The sequence below is a fragment of the Rhamphochromis sp. 'chilingali' genome (assembly GCF_963969265.1).
Source record: "Rhamphochromis sp. 'chilingali' genome assembly, chromosome: 2".
NCBI lineage: Eukaryota > Metazoa > Chordata > Actinopteri > Cichliformes > Cichlidae > Rhamphochromis > Rhamphochromis sp. 'chilingali'.
In genome coordinates this window covers 20,008,689-20,033,957 of record NC_137930.1, presented here as the reverse complement: position 1 = coordinate 20,033,957, position 25,269 = coordinate 20,008,689, and the positions used below count along the sequence as shown (strand labels likewise).

Here is a 25,269-nt window from a genome sequence, read left to right as displayed (position 1 = left end):
TGACGGACTTCTGATGCAGCTATGGTTTGTTCTATGAGGTTCTTCCTAATTAGTTTAGATTTTTAGGCAAAGCTTCAGAGTAGAATAAAAATATTATGACTGTGGATGTGGGTTGTGAGTCTGATTGTGAGTAAGGTTACCTTACACCCTGACCTTCCAGAGACTCTCTGTACTTTGAAAACATTTGGTGATAAAACACCGATCTACAGTTTCTACATTAGAAACTAAAATGATCTAAAAAAAAGGCAGAATTTCAGGTCTGAACTCAACACGAAACACAAAACAAAACAGACTTTATTGATTGTTTATATTTCCACTCTTTTCAGATCTTTCACACATTGACCAGTTGAATATGTATATATTATTTACACGTGTAATTTGACATCTGTGAAGGTAGTGTACATAGGTAAGGTAAACTACATAGGTTAGTGTAATTTGTTCATCGATGTTGTGTTTTCATGTATTTCTATTTGTTATTTGACCTGCCCAGGGACTGTTAAATTAAGTTAAATCTGGTACAATGCATCGTTTTCCTTAGGAGATTAATGTTTTTTGTATATGGTCCCTGACAACTAAAGAGGGAAAATTAAATGGAGTGAACGTGAGTGGCTGCCAAAGAATAGCTGATATGCTGGTTATTCTGACAATAACTTTCCCCAGCCCGCTGAGTCCGTATCTGATGATCAGTCTCAAAGGCCTCTGATAATTTGCCACACTAACTGAACCTTCAGACTATTTATGCTCTCTGGATCGCAGACATTTTTCCATTTTTTCTCCTTTTACCTCACTCTTTGGCACTTTGGCACAGTCCTTTCAATTTCTAGTTTCTTTGAATTCTCTTCACTTTTTACTTGTTTCATTGCACCACATCACCGCCATCAGCACCGTCTATTCGCCTCACAGTCTGCATGAACGTGCTATGTGTCGTGAGATGCTAGTGTAAATACAACAGGACCTCCTGTTTATACTGCAATGAATCTGGTGTGAGCTTTAGTCAACTGATTGTTGTGGAAAACCTGCAACACAGGACTTTGCGTGGTTGCACAAAACCATCTGTTAAATCAGACGTTTCCTCATCAACAGTACCTCTGCCCAAATTCTTTTTCAGTCTTTCAGTCTCATGTTTGGACCGCAAGAGCTTCCTCTTGCAGTTCTTTCAGAAATATTCTCCTGCAGCCGCCAGTTTCTAATCTAGATCCCAAACACAGACCTCTGAAATGTTCACAAAGCAACTGTTCTGCAGACATATTACATGCTTAGTATTCCATGCCGTTCATTAACAGCTCACTTTCACCTTTACTGCAGGATCCTCTGCTGTTTAGCAGAATTTTCAAGCTCTAGCCGATATCATCACTCCCTCACTCAGCTATCAGATGCTTTAAAAATAAGCTATAATAAGAAGTTTCCAGTGAGCACTAATTTAACAGTAAGTGTAGGGGTTGTTGAAGTGTTCTGCAAAGACACCAAACTGAGGAACTTGTCCAAGTGTTTAACCCTTATCTTGAAGAAAACCAGACTTGAGTGAATGATTGTGACATGACAAGAGTAATAATTCTCACAAATTAGCAGTCAGAGGTAGTGACATGAATGTTATGAATGACATCTTTTGTTAATATTAATGTTACTGAGGTAAACTCTAAGAAATGTGTGAGGGTCAGAACTGGAGCAGTAATGGGTCACATTTCTTTGGATCAAGCTGACAGTACTTGAGCTTTGTTATGTGCATTTATGAGCAAACTCTTGGTATAAATATCTGTCCTTCGAGGAAGGAAACAGAGGACAAGGGGATAAAGTCCTCTTTAAGCCAGAAACATTCAATGTGTGTGCTCAGATGTTCGACCTTTACACTCGAGCTTCATTTTTATGGCAAAGGTTTAGCTTAGCAGCTGTTTGGGCTCTTGTGTGCTGCAGACACTTCCTGGATGTTATATCACGATTCAGTGTGTTTTTCATTTAAGTTTCGCAGAACAGTTAGAAGAAAGAGAGATGGCATATACGTAGGTCCTGAAAAACTCTTGCGGATGTTTTCCATATTTGTATATTGCTGGGAAGGTTGGAGCATTTTATTATGTCTAGGATTCTCTGGAATCTCTGTGTATCTAGCTTTCTCCAAATATTTTAACGAAAACAGCCACTCCCTTCAAAATATTCCAAAAAAATTCCCTCCCATTGATGAAGAAACAAGGAAAAAAACAACAGTAATACCAGATATTGCCTCAAAATGAAGTGAAACCTCAGGTCAACCGAGGCCTGCTCCCTTCATGTAGTCATCACAGATTATAGTTACAAATGCAGACAAATTCAGCCACGAAGACACAGGTGCACAGATAAAGACATAAGACTCTCTCTGCAGCTTCAGGGACATCACGGTGTAATATAAACCAGTTTTTTAAGGCCTCCTGGTTTGGACGTGTGTTTCTGAGCTTCATTTAGATTATGTCATTTAGAAATAAAACTCCGGCATGTCACAATGTGTCTTATTTCTGCAAACATGCAATAGTTGTCAAGACAAACAGTGGCTAAGGTTCAGCCAACGCGTTACAGCCAGACAAAACTAAAGAACATTAAGAGAGGCAGTTCCGTCTGCCAGTGCTGTATCCAAAAAAGGGGGGAAATTCTCCCTGATGAAAATGATTTCACAGGAACACATAAAAAACAAACTACGGAGTGCATCTTCCAAATGCCTGGATACCTTTGTGTTTTCCAAACCTCCCACTGAGAAAACAAAAGACTCTTGGAAAGGTCATTCTTTCTGCTAAAAATAATACACTCAGAATGAAATAATCAGATGGTTGCAGACCATAATTTTCTCTGTAGCAGCGAGCAGGGGATCTTAACATTCTTTCTTTGCGTCTGTTGCTCTTACTTCAGCTTCAGCTATCTCCAATTATTATCACTTATTATAATGTAATTAAAGGCAACTGTTTGGAAACACCATAAAAGGTAACTGAGCTTGGAAAATGTGTTTTTCCACTAGCTGATATATGTCTGGTAGAAGGAGGTTATTACCAACAGCAGTTGGAGCATGATAACCTCTAAACCCACTGTGTAGTCTAAGTTGACATTGCATAGACTGTGGCATCCAAGAACAACTCAGCTGTTCAAGGTTACAAGAAAAATAAATTAACCATGTCTGGACTATACTAGGGTGACAGATGTGCAGAAAATTATTGGCCACTGCACTGTTTTCTGCTGACACACCTATAGCCTAACAAAAGAGTTCACTTTAAAATTTCCCTAACAATTCGGGTTTAAAGATTCACCTGGAAGAGCAGGTATCAGGGCAATGCAAAAGAGCATCCGAACAGACGCCCAGACACTCAGCCTTGGCTTTTCATCAAATTATGTGTTTTGGCTAAAACCTTTTTTATAACAATGTGGCACACAATCAACCCTCTGGAATCTGCAAAACTCTAAATATGAGCTTAAGTATCACAAAAGAGCTGTGTTATGTATTATACAAGAAGCGCTATGTTTGGATCTTCACTGCAAATTGCATGATGTCATATAAAAACACTGCATTAAGTAAGCTTGAGTGCGATGTCCTGCGCTTACTGGGAATGGCCTAATCCAGAGCTTGAAAGGGAATGGTATTAAAACCTCAAGCATATCCAAGACTCAGAAATAATAATTTCACTTGTTTTATGGGAAGCTAAATCCTAATGCTACAGAAAAGAAGGGAGCAAGCCGCATACAGAGACTGTGAAGGCTGAAACTTGGAGGATAAGTAAGAGCAGGTCTGAACATCAATTCAACCGGGAAAATAAAAACTGTTTAGATTAGACTCACCAGCCAATTCAACCCAGTACTTGCTAGGTTTAACGAATTAAGTGTCCACTGAGTGTATTCGCACATACTGTATATCTGCTCAAATAAAAATGATGCCTCATTTGATCACTAGCATGGTATGTTAACTGTCTGAACTCGTTGCTCACAGCCTGTTACAGTCGCACAGATCTGGTACACAGCTAAGGTCTCTCTGGATTGGATTTGTGCAAATGCATTGCTCAATTTCATGGCACTTATTTCAAACAGCTTAATTTTTGCCCTTTTGTTTTCATATGCTCTCTTGTGACACGCTGGTAACAGAGAGGCTTAGTAAATGAAGGAAAAATGCGAAAATCTGCTTCCAGAGCTCTGTGTAGCAGCAGAATATGTTGCTTTTAATTACATGAAAGTGTTTCATTGTGGTTAGAGGAAACTTTCAACATTTTGACAAGTGCACTTATTTATCTATGTGCGAATAAATGAAGAGTGAGACATCTTTGAAGTCTGTACGAACATGAAGCTATAGCCAGCAGCCTCTTAGTTTTCACTGACTGGAAACATGTAAAAAAAACTTGTTTGGCATGTTTAATTAGCAAAAATACAAGAGAGAAAAAGCCCCCAGTCACACACAGCCAGGCTGTTCTCCCCTATTTCCAAACAGATTTTAAACCGAGTAAGCTAACGGCCCCCTGGCTCCAACTTCATTTAGTGCATCTGTTAGAGTAGTACTGATCTTCTTATCTCACTGTCTGCTACAAAGCAAACACGCATGTTTCTTAAACATTAGAATAACCTTAAAACAATTCATTGTATTCTTCTCCTCTGTAAGAGTCTCTTTTAGTAACTGCATAACATCCTGAATTAACAAACAATAAACAAGTGCTCTGCCTGTCATGCAGCCATACTAGGAATAAGATACAGCTGTTCATTGACTGCTTTTGTTTGGCTGTAAAGGTTCACTTGAAATAAGAACTTCTCTCTGTGGATCTATCTGCTGTCAACAGTTATAGCGACTACGTACAGTCATCCCGCTGTGCTGGCATCTGCAAAATAATCCAACATCTTTTTTTTTGAACAAGACTCACGCAACAAAACACTAAGCTCAGCTAAGCCACCAGCTGGCTGTAACAGAGTCAGCCCAAGCTCTTTACTCTCTCTGTAGCTTTTCCAAAGCGGTGTCTTTCTCTCAGACAAATTAAACTGAACTGTGATCACATCTTAAAAATGTTTAAATAATTCAAAACACAACACGATGAAATCGAGCTGAGAAACATTTCAATTACATGAGCTAGTAAAAGTGACACCTCAGGAAATTATAGCGAGCGTGGCTATCTGCGGCCTGTTACAGTAAACCTGATTACACCTCCATGTGTTTCTAACTCAAACCATTCTGATGGACAGAGGCCAGGTATTACGAATCCCCTTCAAACACAGATATTTCTGTGGAAGCATGCAACTTTCACTTCAGGGAAATGCTAAAAGAATCTTGCGGGGAATGATAGTCATTTAATTCCTATGTTATTATTCACAGATTTAACAGCTCATTACTTTAACTGTGAGGAAAAATCTGCTGAAAAACAAACTCTGCACTGCAAAAAAGCCATTCTACGTAAATGATGCCATAACAAGATGAAAAACTTATCTAAAGAAAAAACTGTTTTAAAGAACTAAGCTTCTGAAAGGTCAACCGATATCAAAATGTGTCTGAATTTTTGCTTTTGAATGCTAATATAGTTGGATAAAAATGGTGATGTATAAAGCAGATTTTCTCTGTCTCTCTCAGTAATACTGCAGAACCTTCACCTCATACAAAAAAACAACAACAAACTATTAATAGAAATACAAATACATTCCTCTAAACTCAAAAGGGTAGAATGGATCTTTCAGATGATAAGTACCGAATTGCTGTATGAGTTTGGCTAATAAATAAATGCTGAATTCCAGCACATATTTACATGTATTTACAGTCATGCTTCTAGTGTAGCTCTAATAAACTTTGGTTTACACTGAAAAACACAATTACTCTGTATAGTTCCATGAAATGTTGTACCACTGCCGGGTTACGCTTCCAAATGATGCTAATGTGCTGAAGTCAATTCAATTGGACCGCACTCGAAAGATAGTTTGCAGTGAGTAGGACTGAGTGAACGTAAACAACAGTGTCCGCAAATGATGATGAAAGATGTTTGTGGTGCTAGGAAACTCTAGATGTTTTACTAAAATCGAAACCCAGTAAAAAATTACCAGAAAAAAAGATCAAACGTGAAAACATAACTTGACTCTGAAGCAACATCGTCTTCCCTGTAATGCTAACTCTGCACAGTGTGCTGCAGATAGGGCTGATAAACATGTAAACATAGTGCAGAAGCTGCTCTGATAAACAAACTGTGTGTTGACGCCACCATTAAATTACTCCGGCGTCGGTTTTAGAATGACGTTCTTCAAAAATGAATACAATACACATCTAAATCAATGGATCTGTGACTGATTATATGAAGCCAGAGCAATATATCACATGGTTCTACATAACTACTAAACATCATGACATTAGCACATTAGCAATTACTTCAAAAAACTGTTATACCTAAATTATTTAATTATTATTTATTTAATTTGTTTTGCTTTTTAACAACTGTAATACGGTTTTTGGGTGTCTTGCGTTTTTTGCCACGTGCTCTTATACAAACACAGGACTACAAGCGTTTGCCCTGGAACAACTTGTACTATTGCCCGTTTTCAAAAACTCCCAAAAAAGGTAGGGGGAAGTGGGACTATCCAAACTTGTCTTTTCTCCCAGGGTGCTGCCTCGATAGTGCAGCCAGAAAGCACGAAAAGAATTACTACTGTACCTGTGCTAGTCTCATATCACTGGAAAACACACTCAGTCATCACGCAAACGTTGTTCTAGGGAGCGATCAACGTTAAAAATCGTGCCTGGTCCAACTTCCTCAGATGTTTCTTCTCATGTGCTCCTCAGCCACAGCGCTGCAGTGTGAAAACAGCTACTGACTATTACGTGTAGGTGTTAAGTAGTTACTGTATTTTTTTCTGCTTTCAGCATATGTTCATGACAAGAAAAGAGTAATCAAATGGAGATGTGAGGAATGTGAGGTTAGCCCGCTCGAGGCTTTCTGGTGTTTGTGTTATTTTTATGTTGCAGTGAAACGGAATTTTCCTTCCAGCGACTGCACATAGAAATTAGCCAACAATGGCTTACTCATGTTCTGATTATTGCTGGGCGCTGCGTGTAAATGTGCAAATAAAATGCACATTTATGGGGAGAAGAAGGTAAGATGAGGACAACGATAAAGGACAGCAAATTTAGGCGGGCTGGTATTATGTAGCTCCAAAACTAGTGTAATAAAGTCTGCAGAAAGGGACTGAGCCACTGACGGCGGCGGCAGTGATGATTATCGTTAAAATAAATGACATCTGACTTACAAATATTGAAATTCAGTAACAAATGAAAAAAATTCTCAACGGAAGGGGAAACATCTGTCGAAAACCACAAAACCTGAGGTCCCTCTTCCAAAATGTGTTATTAACATCGCGCGTTGCAGCTGTTTACAATTTAAAATGACTGGTATGGATGTGTGTTTTTACTGAGGTGGTGTCGAGCTGCTGTCCTTCAGGACTGACAAATTAGTTGCATATTATTTCCACTAATGGCAGAAGAAATTGCAGCTTCAAGTGGTCTAACGACAAATAACAAATGATCAAAAAGGACATCAAGGTGAAACATTCAAACTACTTTAATTATGTGATGAGCTTGTCAAGAAGTTCCTGTTTCACTGTAATAGGTATACAAACATCGTTTTAATGTATAGTGTGCTACAGTGTAATTTTTATAAACAACATCGGGGTATTTTAAAATAACATACTGAGTAAAACTCGAGCCAAGAAATGGGGCAGAAAAGCCACAGCATGAGGTGTACTTATCACCACATCCCTTAACCAAAGCAAAACCACAGCGTGACCAAAGCGTGACCACACTTCGGTTCTCTGCGGAATGAGCCAGATGCACGAATGAGCATCAGCCAAGAGAAACAAGAGCAGGCTTTAAAGAAACCAAAATGTCGAGCAAAAAATGGCTGATACGTGTTTTAGAGGAGGAAAAAAGTGCCTGTGATTTGCAAAATTAGGCTGAATGTGAAAACAGACCACACACAAAAGTCTTAAAGATCAGCTGACAGGTCATTACATGTAGAATGGATTATCATTTAGAAAAAACCCGTGCAAAATGCATTCTTTAACACCTGATTTATTCAAGCAAGAAAAAGGGAGATATTCAAAAAGATAATCAGCCAGTACATAAGAAATACTGATGAGAGCAATCAAATTTAAGTGTCCTCCATATGCTTTGACACGCTCTCCAATAACTGCTATAGTGTTTAAGTCTTTAAAAGAAGTGAAAATGCTCCACATGCTGTTGTTGAACTATTCAGCAAAATAAAATAAAAATAAAAAGTCTACAGGCTTAAGGACACATTTTAAATTATTTGAACTTTCGGGTGAGGCATGTTTTGTGTTACAGTTTTCTTTCAAATGGAAACAGATGGTAAAATGCATGTAAGGAACCAAATCAAATTACAATCTGTCCAGTAATGCTGTAAATGTTGAAATAAGTCTGATCAGAATCGGGAAAGCATGTTTCTAATTATTCAAAGAAAGAAAATAAGAGAACAAAGGCAATGAACTAATAAAGGGAGCCTCCTAATTCCAAGTGTATTTAAAGATCATGTGTCATGAATGCTGATTTGAACCTTTAGCACATGACATTTTTTATATCAACAGCAACTGAATCAACACATAATCTATAATACTGATATAACAGTTTGGTGTTATGTGCTGAAGACAAAGGAGAGGAGAAAGGATGTTTGTTATTGCTGGTGCTTTACATCTGTCACTAAAGAATGCTCCTTAACACTAACATGTCCTCCCCTGCAATCACTATGATAACTTACACATGACTGTATCTACCTAAGCGCTAAGGAACGGGACCGGGACACTTCCTTTACCGTATAAGGCGCATCACTAAGCTGCTTACCCTAGGGTGAGCTATTAAATACAAATACATATCTATAATACTTGCATGGGACAGAGAAACAAAATAAAGTAGAGGTAATGATAACATTGGTGGAAAAAATTGATGCACAAAATACATTTACTGGGTTTTGGAAAATAAGCATTCAGACAATTGTATTTAAGTAAATATGTATTAAAATTCCTTGAATGACGAGGACAAGCCAACAGAACAGATAGGCTGTGTAGGTCACAAGGGGGCCCTACGAATAGGGAAGTAGGTTCAAAGCAAATGCAGTGATAGAATCAGCAACAAGAGGGACAGGATACAACCTACGAATATCAGGTTATCCACGGCAGATTTATTCAATGATCCCCAGCAATGATGATACAGCACACTAGCATTATCTACTTTGAAACACCAGATGATTAAACATGAGTCATCTACAAACAATAAAGTTATGCAGGGTCCAATGGGAGCAGTACGAGTCAAGGCACATAACTATGGTGACATGAGTGAAAAGACCTGTCCTCTAGTTCGTATGCTAAAAACATGCGCCAATAATGTTAAAGTGAGGAAACCTCACAAAGGAAGCAGGACATGCTACAGATTTCTTTCTTTCTTTTTTACCACTTTGTGGTTGAGGTAGACACACGCACCTACATGTCCTTCTAAATCGAGTTTCTTCTCCATAAAAAAAAGTACCCTGGAGGTCCTGGTTAGAGTGGCCCTCCAACTTGCTGAACATACTTCTATACTTTACGTCTCCGCGTTTCCACTAGGGTCCCAGTGACGTAAATTTTGTTATTGGATGGTAAGCATTAGAATTTAACCAACTGTGTATGTACCCAGGCAACGGACTTGAAGAGGACTTCAAAGAAGTATAACAGCAATGTCTGTGTCTGCAACAAAATATAATCCATGGCTAAGAAAGCAGCTAAGAAACCCCCTGAGCGACCGTGGCTCAGGGGGTTGGGAAGCGTATCTGTAACCGGAAGGTTGCCGGTTCGATCCCCGGGCTCTCTGTCCTGGTCGTTGTGTCCTTGGGCAAGACACTTTACCCTACTGGTGTTGGCCAGAGGGGCCGATGGCGCGACATGGCAGCCTTGCTTCTGTCAGTCTGCCCCAGGGCAGCTGTGGCTACAACCGTAGCTTGCCTCCACCAGTGAGTGAATGAATAGTGGCATTGTAAAGCGCTTTGGGTGCCTTGAAAAGCGCTATATAAATCCAATCCATTATTATTATTGAATAACAATCGCAGTGCAAGATTCTTCCTTGGGAAGCTGCTGAATGATGAAAAGGACCACCACAACAGGAACAAGGCCACCAAGTTAGTCAGCAGCGAAAACATGAAACAGGAAAGACCAGGGCTGGCTGATTAGCAGTGACTGAACTTTCACAATAAGGAGATTTTCCACTAATAAAGTGATTGTGGTTGGGACTGGAGGGGTGACACCAATAAAAATGTTAACGCATTTTGGACGATCATTCATATATGTGAGTGTCCTGCCCAGGTACTGTCTATATGTGAAAAACTCTTAATATTCGGCCGTCCACTATAAACCTGCCTCAGCTCAGTCAGGCAATGTGTGAACAGAGTGAATGAGAGTGAACAGGGCACAAGTATAAGTTACTGGGTTGACCATGCAAACTATGTGCAGTAAGGCTATTGTAGAGGCCCGGGTTTGAATCTGCCTCAAGGCCATTTACTGCATGTTTCATCCTCTCTGCTCTTACTCTCAGCTTTACTATCTAAATAAAAGATAAAATGGATTTGAATAAACTCCAAAGCAAGATCATATTGAATTTTAGAGACACAGAACTAATTGCTGTTGATATGTTGCATTTTTTATTTTTTCTGAGAAAAGTGTACGATTACCTGAATGTTGCTGTTAGAAACATTCTCTGTTGGGGTTATTAGTGTAGAGGATTTCTTAGCCTGCACATTTTTTAAATCTCGTTTAAACTATATGGATATAGTTTGTCTGACATCATCCTGTATCCCATGTGAAAGTGTGTCTTAAAATCAGTGGCATAGAGTCCCACGCAACACATCTAGCCAGTTTCTCAGACATGGATTGAAAATCATTTTTAGTCTCTAACCAGCCTTAATCCATGTCTGGGAAACTGAACAATATTGGTTTTTTTATGTATTTTTTTGGCTTTGATTTTTAATATCAAACCAAGAATTTTAAAGAACTCTTTTTCCAAAAGAGGATTATTTCAATGAAAATTACTCTTAATAGGGAAAAGCCTTTCTTCAAAACAACAAACATCAAGGTAATTTATCTCTGACAAATGACCAATGAGCTTCTTATGACGTCAGTTTGATGATGTCTACACCAAAACCTACTTTTATGATTTCCCAAATCATTATGTTTTTTTAACCATTATGCTTCAGTTCCTCCAAGGGGTGGAAACCATGATTTATAATTGAAGAGAAGAGAGGCGTTCTGGATATTCACTTTGCAGACATTGTCATCTGAAGGACTGAATGATGAACTTGTCCTCATGTAATGTTGTAGTTTCGTGATGACCTTATATAGATGTACAAATGTGCATTAACACCGCTTCTCTATACCTGACGCAGGTCGCACAGCTGGATAAAAATAATGGTGAGCGGGGGCAGTGTGAGGAGGTTATATGATATATTTCTCTACTCAAATCATTATGTTAAAACTGAATAAGATTAGCAGCATTGGCTCTTCTGGCCCACAACAGAAAAAAGATTTGTTTCAGTTCAAAAGAGAACTAAGTAATGAGCATAGTTGAATAAACAATGATGGATTTACAATTAGGTCTATACGCACAGAAAAGTCCATGCAGGTGCACCTAATCCCTCCTTTTCAAGAGTAATGTATTTACCAAAGTGGGACATGCACACAAGGAGATAATTCATCATAGCTGTAGATGAGCAAAAAGACCAGGCAACAGAGCCATGCACACAACAACCTACCGGGTACACTTTTAACTTTGTACAACATCTGGCAAAATTGAAATTATTTATTCTGAAAAGAAGAAGAACTGGCACTATTGTAAACTTTGAAAGCTGTAATGTTATAAAATCATAAAAGAATGTGTTTGTAACAGGGAACATCACGTTTTGACGATTCCTGTTGTTGAGTCTAAATAACGCTTATAAGAGTGGCTATGAAGGAATATGTACAGATTGGATATTCTGGATCATTTCTAGGACTTCCATGCAACCTACAAGAAAAGAAATCATGGGCCATGAATGTGCTGTCAGACTTGGTGAGAAGGTAATTTGCTGGAAAAGAGAGACTTTTCCAGCAAATTACCGGTATAAATTAGAACTTATTTTATACATCAACAACACAATTTATTTCGCCAGCCAAGACCTAATTTTCTGTTCCGTATCAGGAATCAAAAGTGCGTTGGGTTTACCACAACTTGTAGTGTTATGACTGTGCTATTTTTTTTGTTATCATTGGCAAGCTCCGTTTCAAGCTTGTTAATCTAATAAAAGTTGCAACTGTGTTTTTAAAGTGCATTAAGTAAATCTGAAAATACATCAGTTTAATTAAGATTTTTTTAATTTTTACAATTACATTTTTTCCCCCGAAGTGACCATACCTAAAAACCAAAAATATTTTTTACTCGTTTTTTATATCCATGCCCTCTACAACCACCAAGAAACAAATTCAAACCACAATCACAAACAAGCCCCGACTTAAACCAAGTGGTTATTGTGTAACAATTTCAAATAAAGGTCTTCTGCCTTTGCAGATCTACTCAAACCAAAACAAAGTCTTAACCATCACTAAGTAAATCATGTTTATGCTGGAATAAAAAATTTTCAGTTTCAGTTTTTGAAGTTATTGTATAGCTAGCAAAGGTACCAGTTCAGCTGCTTATACTTAATTCTGGAGTACAGTTTGTTGGTTTTTGGAGCTTTGATTGAAATAAATTAGGAAATAAATGATAATTTATTTCTACCGCCTCACTGAATCAGACAACAAATTATTGGCTCACAAAGATCCAGCATTCAAACAGTCAACCCCAGAAACAAAAAAATAAATAAAAAGTTATAGTTACTAATCATTCATTTGATTTCACTTAATATAAAGCAGGGTTTAAATGAGATAGACTAGGAGCTTAACTGGGCAGCTGACTTCCTCCTCCTCTTAACATCTTTTTAATGTTCAACAGTGTGGGAGCTGTCACTGGAGAGCAAAAAAAAGCAAACAAGAATTCACAACATAGTGTGCATTAAAGCAGTCTGCTACACTTAACAGGCTTCATACCCACTTTCTGGCTCCTGATACAAAGCAGATGTTGATATCTTTTTCTCTGACAGGACATTATGCATCATTTCAGGCATTTGGTTTATTATTATGGAATATATCTAACCACACTCTCATGACTATGTCAGTCATAGAGATCATATATTCAGTACTTTTTAAAGGCAAGGGTTTATGACATTTTAATACCAGAGCTTGTGGTCAAATACCCATTTTACACTGTAAAATGGGTATTTGAGTTGTAGTTGAGGTAATACAATGTTTTAAATGATTCTCTCTCAGCTTTCCACTTTATTGATGGTGGTATATTTTTAGAGTTTTCATCAACTTGAAATTACAACTTGTTCCCCTAACTTTCTGATATTATTTAATTGAAAACATGCAAGTAAAGTTTCACTGATTGTGCACTGTGTGAAACTGAAATCTGTTGGGTTGATCTGGCTTGTTAACTTAAATAAATCACGTGTTACCCACTGACTTAATATAGGTTGTTCTTCTAACTTCCTCTTTTCTCTTACCTTAGTATCAAAATATGACAATATGGAGCTGGTTAAGGTAAATAATTTCAAGCATCTGAAATTATTGAAATCATTTTGAACCATCTTATCTATAGTTTTGCATCTACTGGTTTCACTGCCAGTGCTGATGAGAAACAGCTTGGACGTGTTTCATGCTCTTTCCTCATACGACTCAATTTATTGTAATGCATTTTTGTTTTTGTTCAAAGACAAATAGCTTATTATGTTGTCATGCCTAAAAATATTTGGCTTAAATATATAATATTTACGCCAAACCTAAAACTGTTTTGTGTTTCTGCTTTAATAATTTATAACGCGCCTCTTTTGGAACAAATGGAGAAAAAAAATAGAATAACAACAAAACAAGATGTGGTTGTGTGCTACAGTTCTCCAGTTTCTGGAATTTATCTTCCAAAATCCTTTTACTTGGACTTCTCTTTAGTTTCTGGTATCCATAAACGAGTAGGAAGACTTGATTAGTCCCACATAGTATACGATGGATGGGTTTGTAGGTAATAGAGAGACAACCCAAAACTAGGTGTAATGATTCTCAGCTAGCCTACTTTTTTTCTGTCTTATTCATCAGTTTTCCATCGCCGGATGTTCATTCCTTAGTCTCAGAATAATCACTGTGCAATTAATGCCTCATTATATTGTATCAATGTGTTGTTACAGATAGAAGACCGGTATGCAAAGACATTCAACTGTTGGAAAATTGAAGTAAAGACATATATCCAAAGGGCTCTACCCAATCAAATAGTTTACAATAGTGAATGTTTGCCTGCGGCTCAGTTGACTTTCATTTAGTAATATCCTAACACGGGGGCTTTTCTGAGTCACATTTTTTTCCATCATGGAAATTTCCTGAATGACACTACACATATGTTGTCTATAAATCTAGGTTCATTCTGTTTTTCAGTCCAAAACATTTACAACATCATAAGAACCATAGTAGCCCAGAAGAACAAAACATCATTTTACTAGGGTCTGCTAAACTGTGCTGCAATATATCCTTCATGGATCATTGGAGGGACAACAGTATGGAAACAATGCCCTGCAAAATGTATTTCTTGTGTTGAAAGCTATTTGAATTGGGAGACGGAACAGAAGTCCAAGTGAGAGGATTATTCCAAGGTGCAGAATAGATTTAAATATGATGTGAAAAACAGATTTAAAACCAAAGGAAACAAGGGAGACTTAAGGTCTTTTGGCCAAGCTGAATAATCAGGCTGAAGTGATCACTTCACTGGAGCTGAGCAGCACCCCCAGCTGTGCCCGAATATGACTTGGAATTACAGCATAAATCAGGAACTGATTTATGGTGTAGTGAGTAGACAATGCTTCTCATTCCTGTTGGCACATTTGTGCATTTCGTGATTCACTAAAATACAAGGAGTAATTGATACTTACAGGAAATGCAACCAAAAGAATCCAGAGAAGTTAACTGGAAATAAATGACTGGACATTTATAGGACACAAACAGCGCTGTTTGGATCAGCCAAGTGCATATGTCATGACTATGATGTCCCACTTGGGGGGGGGGGGGGGGTTAGACTCAGTTTTATTGCTGTGTAAGGCAGAGTTTCCCCGGACTTCCAAAAAAGGAAGAAAAGGTAGAGGGAACACAAACTGCTAAGTACCACCAGAATTGTTTGGAAAAATAACAAAGCAACAATTACACATGCCCCACATCAATTATATGTAACTGTTACAGCTGTATAGTGGAACTAAAATCGCACTGCCTGTGTTCTGCTTCTTCTCCAGAGAAGCATTTCCTTTGCAGGCTAGGCAGGGTTGACATCATATAGACAATAAATCAAGCCAATGTTATAACTGTTTCTTGTACCTTCTTGTCACCCTAAGAAAAGTTATAAACAAAGATTATTAATGTGTCTCAATCCTATGATGTTTTACATACTGGACCTGGCTCTCTTCTTGGATTGTCAGAGAACTCACACTTCAGTATGGAAAAACATCTACAACCTGAATAAACGTATGAATACACGGTACAAAAACAATCAAACAACCTGCCTTTGTAGTTTGTGAATTGGCCTAAAATAGTGCAAGCTCAAAAGTTATACTCACTAAGAGCTTCTGTAAAGTATACATCTACTGGGCACTTATTAAGTACGTGTTGCCGATACTTGCCTTCAGAACTGCTTTAATTCTTCATCGTCCATATTCAATAAGTTTTGAAAACATCCCTCAGAAATATTGATCCAGCCTCATAGTTGCTGCTAGGGGTGGGTTTTTATAATCGATTTATCGATTAAAATCGATTCTGGCTTGGATAATGTAAAATCGATTCATTAAAATCCTGAATCGATTTTTTAATATAAATTTATTTTGCCCGAAATGCCAGAATCTCAGGTGAAATCTCACAAAATTTCAACCACCACCAAACAGCTAAGACAGTAAATGAGAGCAGGAACACGGATTCTGCACAAAGACTTAAACACACAGCGCGACCCGCGGACCAGAATCAGTTAGATGTCGCCTTTCTCACGGTCGGGGCTGAAAGCCGACAGCTTGCTGATTCTGATCTGTCGGCGGGTCCGCGCTTTGTGTTCACGCCCTTTATGCGCTGATTCTAAAGCTGTTAGTTTGATGCCTCGAACCAGCAGCAAAAGAAGATCCAAACTATGCTTCACATAAACATCGTCATGTATTCACTCTGACTTTTACTGTTTTGCTTCGACCAAGATTCACAGCTCTCTCTCTCTCTCTGTGTACTTCAAGAACAGTTTCCCGTCTAAAAATCTGTTTTCTTCATTATTCGCTTACTTGTTACGCACAAGACTACCGTTGTTTACAGCGCTGTCGGCCGACGTTTTTTTTTTTTTTCGTTTTATATACTTCCGAAAAGAAAACCTAATTTCTGCCGTTCAATACTGAACAAATTTAAACTTTTTAAAATTATGCAAAATGCTTAGCCGTGTCTCTAATAAAACCGCTGTAACTTCAGATTACAATCATGTGTTGATTAATGGTTTTCTTTCGTTTTTGATGTACTGCAGAATATTTTTATAAAATCCCAGGCCAGGAAAATCACCTTCATGTTTTTCTGTGTTTTATCCTCAGCTACTTTGACACAAAGGCCTCTGCTGTGATGCTCACACCTTTGATAAAGTCTTACGTGTGTCAGCTTCCTTTTTATAGATACAAAAATATGTAAATGTACTTATCTGAATTATAATATTTCTGTCAAAATTTCCCAGATTCAAATCAAGTAGAATCGAATTAAATCGAATCGTGAATCGAATCGATCCGGGACCTTGTGAATCGGAATTGAATCGATTCTAGAAATCAGTGACGATACCCAGCCCTAGTTGCTGCACATCCATGATGCAACTCTCCCATTTTGCAACATTCCAAAGCTGCTCTGTTAAACTGAGATTTGGTGACTGTGTAGGGCATTTGAGTACAGTAAACTCAGTGCCATGTTCAAGAAACCAGTTTGAGATGATCTGCACTTTGTGACATAGTGTGTTATCCTGTTGGCAAGCAGCCATCAGAAGATTGTTATGCTGTGGTCATAAAGTGATGGACATGGTCATCAGGAAATTATCAAGTATGTTGTGGTCTTTAAATGATGCTCAAGAAAATATCCCCGGCACTATAACAACACAACTAGGTTCCTGAACAGGTGACACAAGGTAGGATTGATCCATCCATTCATGTTGTTTATACCAAATTCTGGTCTTACCATCTGAATGTTGCTGCAGAAATTGTTGTTGAATTCTGGAGAGGCTGTGTGAACTGTGACCTCAGTTTTCTGAGAGAAGACATACACTGATGGGAGTGTGGTCTTCTGCTGCTGCTTCAGAGATGCTTTTCTGCATATCTGTGTTGTGACATGATTATTGGAGGTATTGTTGCCTTCCTGTTAGCTCGAAGCAGTCTGGCTATTCTCCTTTGACCTCTGGCATCATTAAGGTATTTTGCACAGATCTACTGCTCCTTGGATAATTTCAGACCATTCTCTGTAAACTCTAGAGAAAACAGTACGTTGTCTTAACTGTGACTACAGGTCTAAATGCACTGAGTTGCTTCCATGTGATTGGCTGATTAGATATATGCATTAACAAGCAGTTGAGCAGATGCACACAATAACGTGACCATCGAGTGTATTTTTCCAATGACTATGTCTCACAAGACATTATTTTCAACTGCTCAGCAAGAACTGGAAGGCCTTTAAATTTGTAACACTGATTCAAATAAAGCACGTTGCTTGATAATACTCCATGCAGTGTTCCAATAAATCAGAAATCAAGCTCAGCTCAAGCTAAGCCACAAAAAGAAAAATGACCTAATTTAGGAGAATTGATGTTTGAGCGTCAACAACTGTGGTTTCATAAAAAATACAGTATAACAGAAAACAGCACTGCTAAAAGAAACAAAAAACTTTGTCAACATAAACCCTGCTACTGGCAACAATTATGACATAAATTCTGGGTGTTACAATGTAACAACACAACAGGCAGAAGATGCTGCCAAACAAACACAAAGCTCAATGTATCATGTTAATCAAACCCTTGTCTGTTATTTTGTAAGGCTTTTATGTTGCAATCCTATGTATTTTTTATTCAAATGCAACTCTACACAGCTTTTCCTGCCTTAGCTTTAGTATGAGCCAAGCATATCAAACGCTATGACTAGAAATGCAGAATCCTAATTCAGTACAACCCATAATATTGAAATCTTAATGTGAAACAACTCAAACAGAAAGTGAGAGAAGATCAGACCAGAAGCGAAACTGAGAGATATATGTGCAGAGACAAATGAGCCCTGGTACCAATTCTCCTCTGGTCCTGTTTTCTCAGTATGATCAGTGGTGCATCAGTGTTGTGCATACAGTGCCACTGCATGAGGAAAAATAGGTCTATTTTTCTTTCTGGTAAAAAATTCACTGTAAAATGCAAATTAAAGTAATACAATAGCTTCAAAAAATATATTGTGATGACTGCCCTGAAAAAAATCTTCATTGAAAGCATATCACGTTGACTAAAAGCTAGTCATACACACTACTTCTTTGTAACTTCTGCAACACCTCTGCTCACAGCCTTGTGGACTGTAAATTTCTGTGGTACTGATGCCCATCTAGCAACACCTTTTACATAAACAGCTCTTTCAACAGTGTTTAGCAAACCAACAAAATGTTCCGAGATGTGCAGACACACTGATACTCTACAGAGTGCGTAATGAATGCCATAAGCCTTTATTTTCCTTTGGCAGCTGAATCCTGCCAACTTAAATGGTGCTTGGTTCCCTTTGAAGAATGTCTCATTCATGCCAAGGCATAATAGCACTCTGCGACTGTATTTTGAGAAAAATGCAGCATGCAGGTTCATGCTATCAAATGCCAATCACTCTAGTCTTTTTTCCTAATAATAATAACTCTCTAGCATTATATTCTAGCATTTTTTAAAAGACGCAGTGACAAAGTGCTCCACAGTTTGAATAAAACCACACATTAAAGATAAGCATACATATTCCAGCTACAGTCACACATTCATTTAACATAAATACTTCCATCCATATTCCTTAGGTGTATACCATGTTTAAAGTAATGGGAGAAAGTGTAAGGATAGGCTAACCTATACAAATTAGTTTTCAGCAGTCATTTCAAACACACGACTGATTTAGCCGACCTGATAGGCTGAGGAAGGCTGTTCCAAAGTTCAGGAGCTACAACCTGAAAAGCATGACCACCTCTGGTTTTAAAATAAGAGTGTGGAACAGTTAAGAGACTGATCAGGCGATTGGAGAGGCCAATTACTGGAATAAGGTCTCAGTAGCGCTCATATACACACAGGGGCCAAGCCATGTAGGGCTTTATATGTTATTAATACTTTTTTTTTAAATTTATTTCTGAATTTCACTGAAAACCAGTGAAGGGCAGCAAGAAAAGCGGCGATGTGTGAGTGCCAGTTTGTTTTCATAAGCACTCGAGCTTGCTGCATTCACAACCAGCTAAAGATGGGCTTAGAAGGAATGGCCGATCTCCTTAGAGAAGCTGTCAGGGCCAAACCTGACAACCTCAGCTGACAGTGATTCACAGAGGTAGGAGCATCTGTTGAGGCTGTTGGGTTTAACAGAAATGTACAGCTGTGCATCATCAGCATAGAAATAGCTAGATATGTTTCTGAAGCTGTTAAGCAGATGATCTAGGGGTAACACATATAACCCTAATATTATGAGCAGTGATGACAGCAGCTACAGTTTCAGTTATTAATATGAACTCTGAAGTGTCTGTGTAAGTATGATAAAAACCGTTTGAGAGTAGTGCCAGAGATGCCAACCCAGCTTTGTAATGTTATTGGGAGTGGGATGATCAGTGGTGTCAAAAACTGACACCACCTTTATCCAAGTGCATCAGAATATCATTAGCAACTTCCAGTAAAGCTGTTTCAGTAGTGTGGTTTTGATTGGAATTTGTCAACGATACCATTTCCTTTAACCAGCTGAAGGTGCTGATGAGCGACAGTATTCTCAAGCCTTCTAGAAACGATTAGCAGTTAATAAATGGGCCTGTAAAATGTTATCTAAAACACTGAGATCTAGGGAGGTTTCTTTAAGCAGAGGGAAGATGCTGAGTGTTTTAAACTAATCTGGTGTGCAGCGAGATGAAAGGGTCTGATTTATAATAAAGAGAAGGCAGCAGTAAATGACAGGCAGAACCATCCATCCATTTCCTTCCGCTTATCGAATTCAAGGTCAGAAGGGGCTGGAGCATATCCCAGCTGACAAGAGGCAGGGTACGCTCTGGACAGGTCATCAATCTGTCACAGGGCTAACACGCAAAGACAGACAACCCGTCACGCCTCCAGTCAATTTAGATTGAACAATTAACCCAACCCTATGCATGTCTTTGAGAGGAACCTTGAGTACCCAGAGGAACCCACACAGACCTGTGTCAAACATGCAGACTCCACAAAGAAAGACCCAAGGCTAAATTCAAACCCAGGACCTTCTTGCTTGCTAACGACCACACCACCATGCTACTGCAGACTGGACTTCTTGAATAAATATGTAAATGATAACGTCAGCTGGGCAGGACGAATTGTACATGTGTGAGAATATATCAGTGAGCTGTCGTGGAAATCAGATTAAACTTGGGCAACGGGACAGGTTGAAAGAATCCAGACTTGAGCTAAAACCCGATGCCCCTAATCTTGCCAGCTAAGAAAACTTATAAATTCTTCACAGTCATCAGCAGACATGACAGGGAAAGCAGACTGAGCAGGATTAAGTAGTCTGTTAATGATGTTAAACAAGAACCTTGGACAGTGCAACTCATCTTATTCAGCAAATGAGATGCGAGTGGTTAGTAATTCCTTCGTGTGGATGTACTGAACATGATATTGTGTTTATACATCCCCATTCAGCTATTCTATCCTCTTTCCTATGATGACTACAATGAACTTTGCTATCTGACCATTTTTGGCTGACAGACAGTTATCAGCTCACACTGTGCATGCGACCTGAAATGCACCCAGGACGCATTATCTTGGCTCTTAGCTAAAACAACTTTTCTTCTTTAAGTAAACATTGTGGGAAACAACTGTGGCTGCAGCCAATAACCGTAAACCAACATCGTTATGTTAAGAGTGTGTTTGAGATTTGGAGATCAAACAGGATGTTACTGTGTGCTTGAACCGCGGCCAGCAGTTTGTCAAGTGATGCAAAAATGGACCTCTCTAAAGTCTGTGAAATGTGGAGGAGACATCCAAAAGGCTGCCATTTCTTTACTTCTCAATGTTCTTTCCCAAAAGCACATACAGCGATAGAGGCTTCTATAACTCAAGCTCACTGACAAAATGTTTGAAATTACTTCCCTAAATAGGTCGTATGATTTTGCTTCCAAAGCTGCAGCACACCCACATTGTGAGCTCGAATCAAAACATAGAGCATTACCAAGCAAAGTGGTGTTTGAGCATTTAGTATCTGTCCAAGCCAAAATTAAATAAATTCTCAAGCATATATCTTAAAGGAACACCCTAAGGAGGTTTGTGTGGGTGTCGGTGCAGTCTGTAGTTGCCGCTAATTAAATGATTCAGCTTTGTGGAAAACTTACTCACACCCATGATGAACACTAACGGCATTTATTACACTCGGCTGCTTACATGAAATCTGCCCTGTCTCTTACACATTTTTAATATGACCATCTCTTTAAAGTATGTAGTGACAAGTATTTTTTTTATTATGCCTGTGAGGCACCCCTCGCAGTGAAGACAGATTAACTTAATCCAAAGCCTCTGACAGAAGTTTTGCTGCGGGGCATAGCTGTGTCCACTATGCCTGTGAACTGTCATAATTAGAGGCAGTCTCTGAGCACAGACAAGGCCAGTCTAAAGGCTTGTGTATGCCTATGAACTGCACCCACTGTCTACCAAATCAAAACCTTTTTATATGTCACATTAACAAATCCGAATCTGACATCATGCTGAGCTACGTGCATTGGCGCAGATTATAATTATAACCCTTTCACTCAAACATTCCCACAATCACAACTGCATAGAAGTATAAATCACTCCGCTGACAGTCTCTGCTGTACCTGTAACACGTCGTAACCTCTCCCGTTGACTTCACGCAGGGGTACTTTGTGGTAGAAATATTATTTTCCGAGCATTTCTCACTGCGGATGAAACATTTCGAAAGTAAAGTCATAATTTCATTGCACATAAACTGCAAGGACCTTTCAAGTTATTTTGGGTTCACATACACACACAATTTTACCCGTCAGTGGCATCCTCTTCTTGGTAGGACCAAAGCAAACCTCCTGAGAAGCACATGCAGGTGACGGTGAGCAGAAGAAGACTCCCGTTGTGTTTTAGCAGCATCTCCTCGGTCCGGTCACCTGGCGTCTGTTGACAGTCCGCACTTTTAGGGGTAATCTCCTCACTGCCGCAACTTCACACACACACACACGCCACACACACACACACACACACACCAACACACAGTGGAGCGCAGAGAAACCCACCCACTCACCCAGCGCTTGTCGGTGTATAACCGCTGCTCATTCTTGATGTGCCACTGCAGGACCTGAACTCACTTTAACTTCCGCTGCTTCTATAATTAAAGAAGTTACGTTTTAAGACTAATTTAAAGTCTTTTAATTCTCCAAAATGTGTTTTAATTAAAGTAGAAGTAGTTTGTGCACCGAGGTAAACCTCTTGTAAATAGTGTCTCCTCGGTTAAATGTTGAACATTGACTGGCAAAACCCTAAACTCATTCAACACTTTAGAGCGCGCAGGCAAATGCACGTGCGCAAACACGCGCTCCGGAGCTACTGAGCGTTTTGAGCTTTGCTGCCACCACGCGGCTGTAAATAAAATAACACCTAATTAGTGTTCATCAGTTCAGTCACTTTAGGTAGGTGCACCTAATGTAGTATGTCTCTGTTCTCCTAATGTTATAAAGTTTTAACTGTAAACCTTCGTGATATTGTTTTTCTTTTAACTTTTAACTTTTATTTCACCCCATTTTGCCTTCAGACTTGTCTTAATTACTTGAGAATCTAGAAATTGTAATCCATGTTGAAATGATAGCATCATACAGTTGCAGCAGATGTTTTTAGTGAATAATCAATTACATTTTATTTATATAGCACCAAATCACAACAACAATCACCTCAAGGTGCTTCATTATTGTAAGGTAGAGACCTTAAAATAACACAGAGAAAACCTCGACTGTTGAACTCCCTTTTAGCAGGAAGAAACCCAGGGCAGCCTGTCCTGAGCAACCTCCTAGTGTGCCTAAAAGGTGGTCCAACTGTAAATAATGTCCTGTCTATCAGAAGATGAGCTTCAATATCTGAAGAAAAGTGCGTGTCCGTGATGCAAATTTCCCATTGCACCACATCTCAAAAATAGATGAGTTGGACCGAGACTATTGGCTGTCACGTTCAAGAAACCAGTTTGAGATGATTTGAGCGTTGTGACATGCCGTGTTATCCAGTTGGAAATGGCATTTTGTGAAAAATGCTGCAAAACAAACAAAGCTACACTAACTTTGTGTTTTTGAAATGTTGCTTTAAAATCCTGGGTAGCTTTGTCCTGGATAAACAGGTTAGCTTACAGTACTGTGGTGAATTCACAGTAAAGCACTGTGTTGGACTGATAATACAGTGGCTGTGTTTAGGTTATAGGAAGTGTTGCAGAGATGAATCTCCATTTAAGCTGATGATGATTAGATTAATTAACTGAATTCCAACTTTATACCAACTGCATACTGTCAGGTATAAGACAGGATAAACAGTATACTGTCAGTGTAGAGGATGGACTTCAGCCAAGATAGCTGTGAAACTGTATACATCTTGCTAAATTCAGTTGTGTAAATCCAGAAAGAGCCGCAGGTCAGCTGATCATAGCCTGTACACTAAGAAAATCTATTGATGCTCATGTTAGAAATTATTGTGAGCTGTGATTCTTTTCCCTACGCTGAGCCGCTACACAGAATCCCACTGTAACCCCTGACTGTACTCGTTTTATTGCTTAGGTGTGAAGGTAAAGTGACCATCTACAATGTAGGCAACAATGTAGATGGTGACTTATAACTGAAATCAGACAGCTATTTTTAAAAAATCCCCTTTCATCGCATGTATCATGCATAGGAATTTCAAGATTTGTATTTATTTATTTATTTTGGGGATCACGGTGGGCCCCCTGGACCACAAATGCAAGCCCTGACTTTTTGTCGTAAACACTATAAATATGAATTTCAGAAATGTTTTTATGTTGCTTATGCCAAATCCTGACCCCACCATCTGAATGTCACAGCAAAACTGAAAACTCACCAGGCCACGTAACATTTTTCCTGTCTTGAACTTCCCATTTTGGTGAGCCTGAGTGAACTGTAGCCTCAGTTTCCTGTCCTTTAATGACAGAAGTGGGAACCAGTGTGGTCTTCTGCTGCCATACAGTAACACATCTGCTTCAAGCTTCAGTATGTTTTTTGTGGAGAGATGCTCTTCTGCAACTCTTGAGTTACTGATGCTTTCCTATCTATCCATGGTCTGGCCATGTGTACATGTCTAAATCTTTTGAGTTGATGCCATGTGATTGGCTAATTAAATATTTACATTAACAGGCAGTTTTACAGATGTGTAACTAATATAGTGGCCACTGAGCGTATATAGGTTTGTATTATGCATTAAGTAGTCGAACAATCCCCACAATGGGGGGATAGGTTAATTGAACAATCTAAATTGCCCATAGGTGTGAATGCGGGAGTGAATGTGAGTGCGACTGGTTGTCTGTCTCTGTGTGTTAGCCCTGCGACAGACTGGCGACCTGTCCAGGGTGTACCCCGCCGCTCACCCTATGACAGCTGGGATAGGCTCCAGCGCCCTCCACGACCCTGAAAAGGATAAGCGGAAGTGAATGGATGGATGGATGGATAGTCAAACAAGTCAGTAGCATTTGCCTAGCACTTAAACCCCCGCGGAGCCATCATTTTGCGTTTCCACCTTTAAAAGCCGGAGAGCAGTCAAATGCTGGAAGTGGAAGCTAAATTGGCTAGTCATTCATATGTATATTAGGTTGTTACCTAGGAATTCTGGAGGGAGGGGAGTGGGGGTGTGTGAGCTAAAAGCTGTGAACTTCCCTTTTGTGTTTCATCTTGATGCATTCTCAATCATCCAGGGAAATAAATCTCCAAAAGTCACCAACTTGGAGTGTTACAGTTTGCCAT

The 25,269-nt window shown here is 39.0% G+C and overlaps 1 protein-coding gene across 1 annotated transcript in view; it reads right to left on the bottom strand.

The window, feature by feature from the left end:
- The window catches only part of ccbe1 (collagen and calcium binding EGF domains 1), a 58,018-nt gene extending 33,070 nt beyond the window's left edge, over nt 1–24,948 (bottom strand). Inside the window, exons 1-3 of the mRNA XM_080868830.1 lie at nt 24,897–24,948; nt 22,311–22,438; nt 22,129–22,209 (exon numbers count right to left, since the gene is read on the bottom strand). Coding sequence (XP_080724956.1) covers nt 22,129–22,209; nt 22,311–22,414 — 185 coding nt within the window. The 5' untranslated portion in view covers nt 22,415–22,438; nt 24,897–24,948. The remainder of the gene's footprint in view (nt 1–22,128; nt 22,210–22,310; nt 22,439–24,896) is intronic.
- Nucleotides 24,949–25,269: the final 321 nt, after the last annotated feature.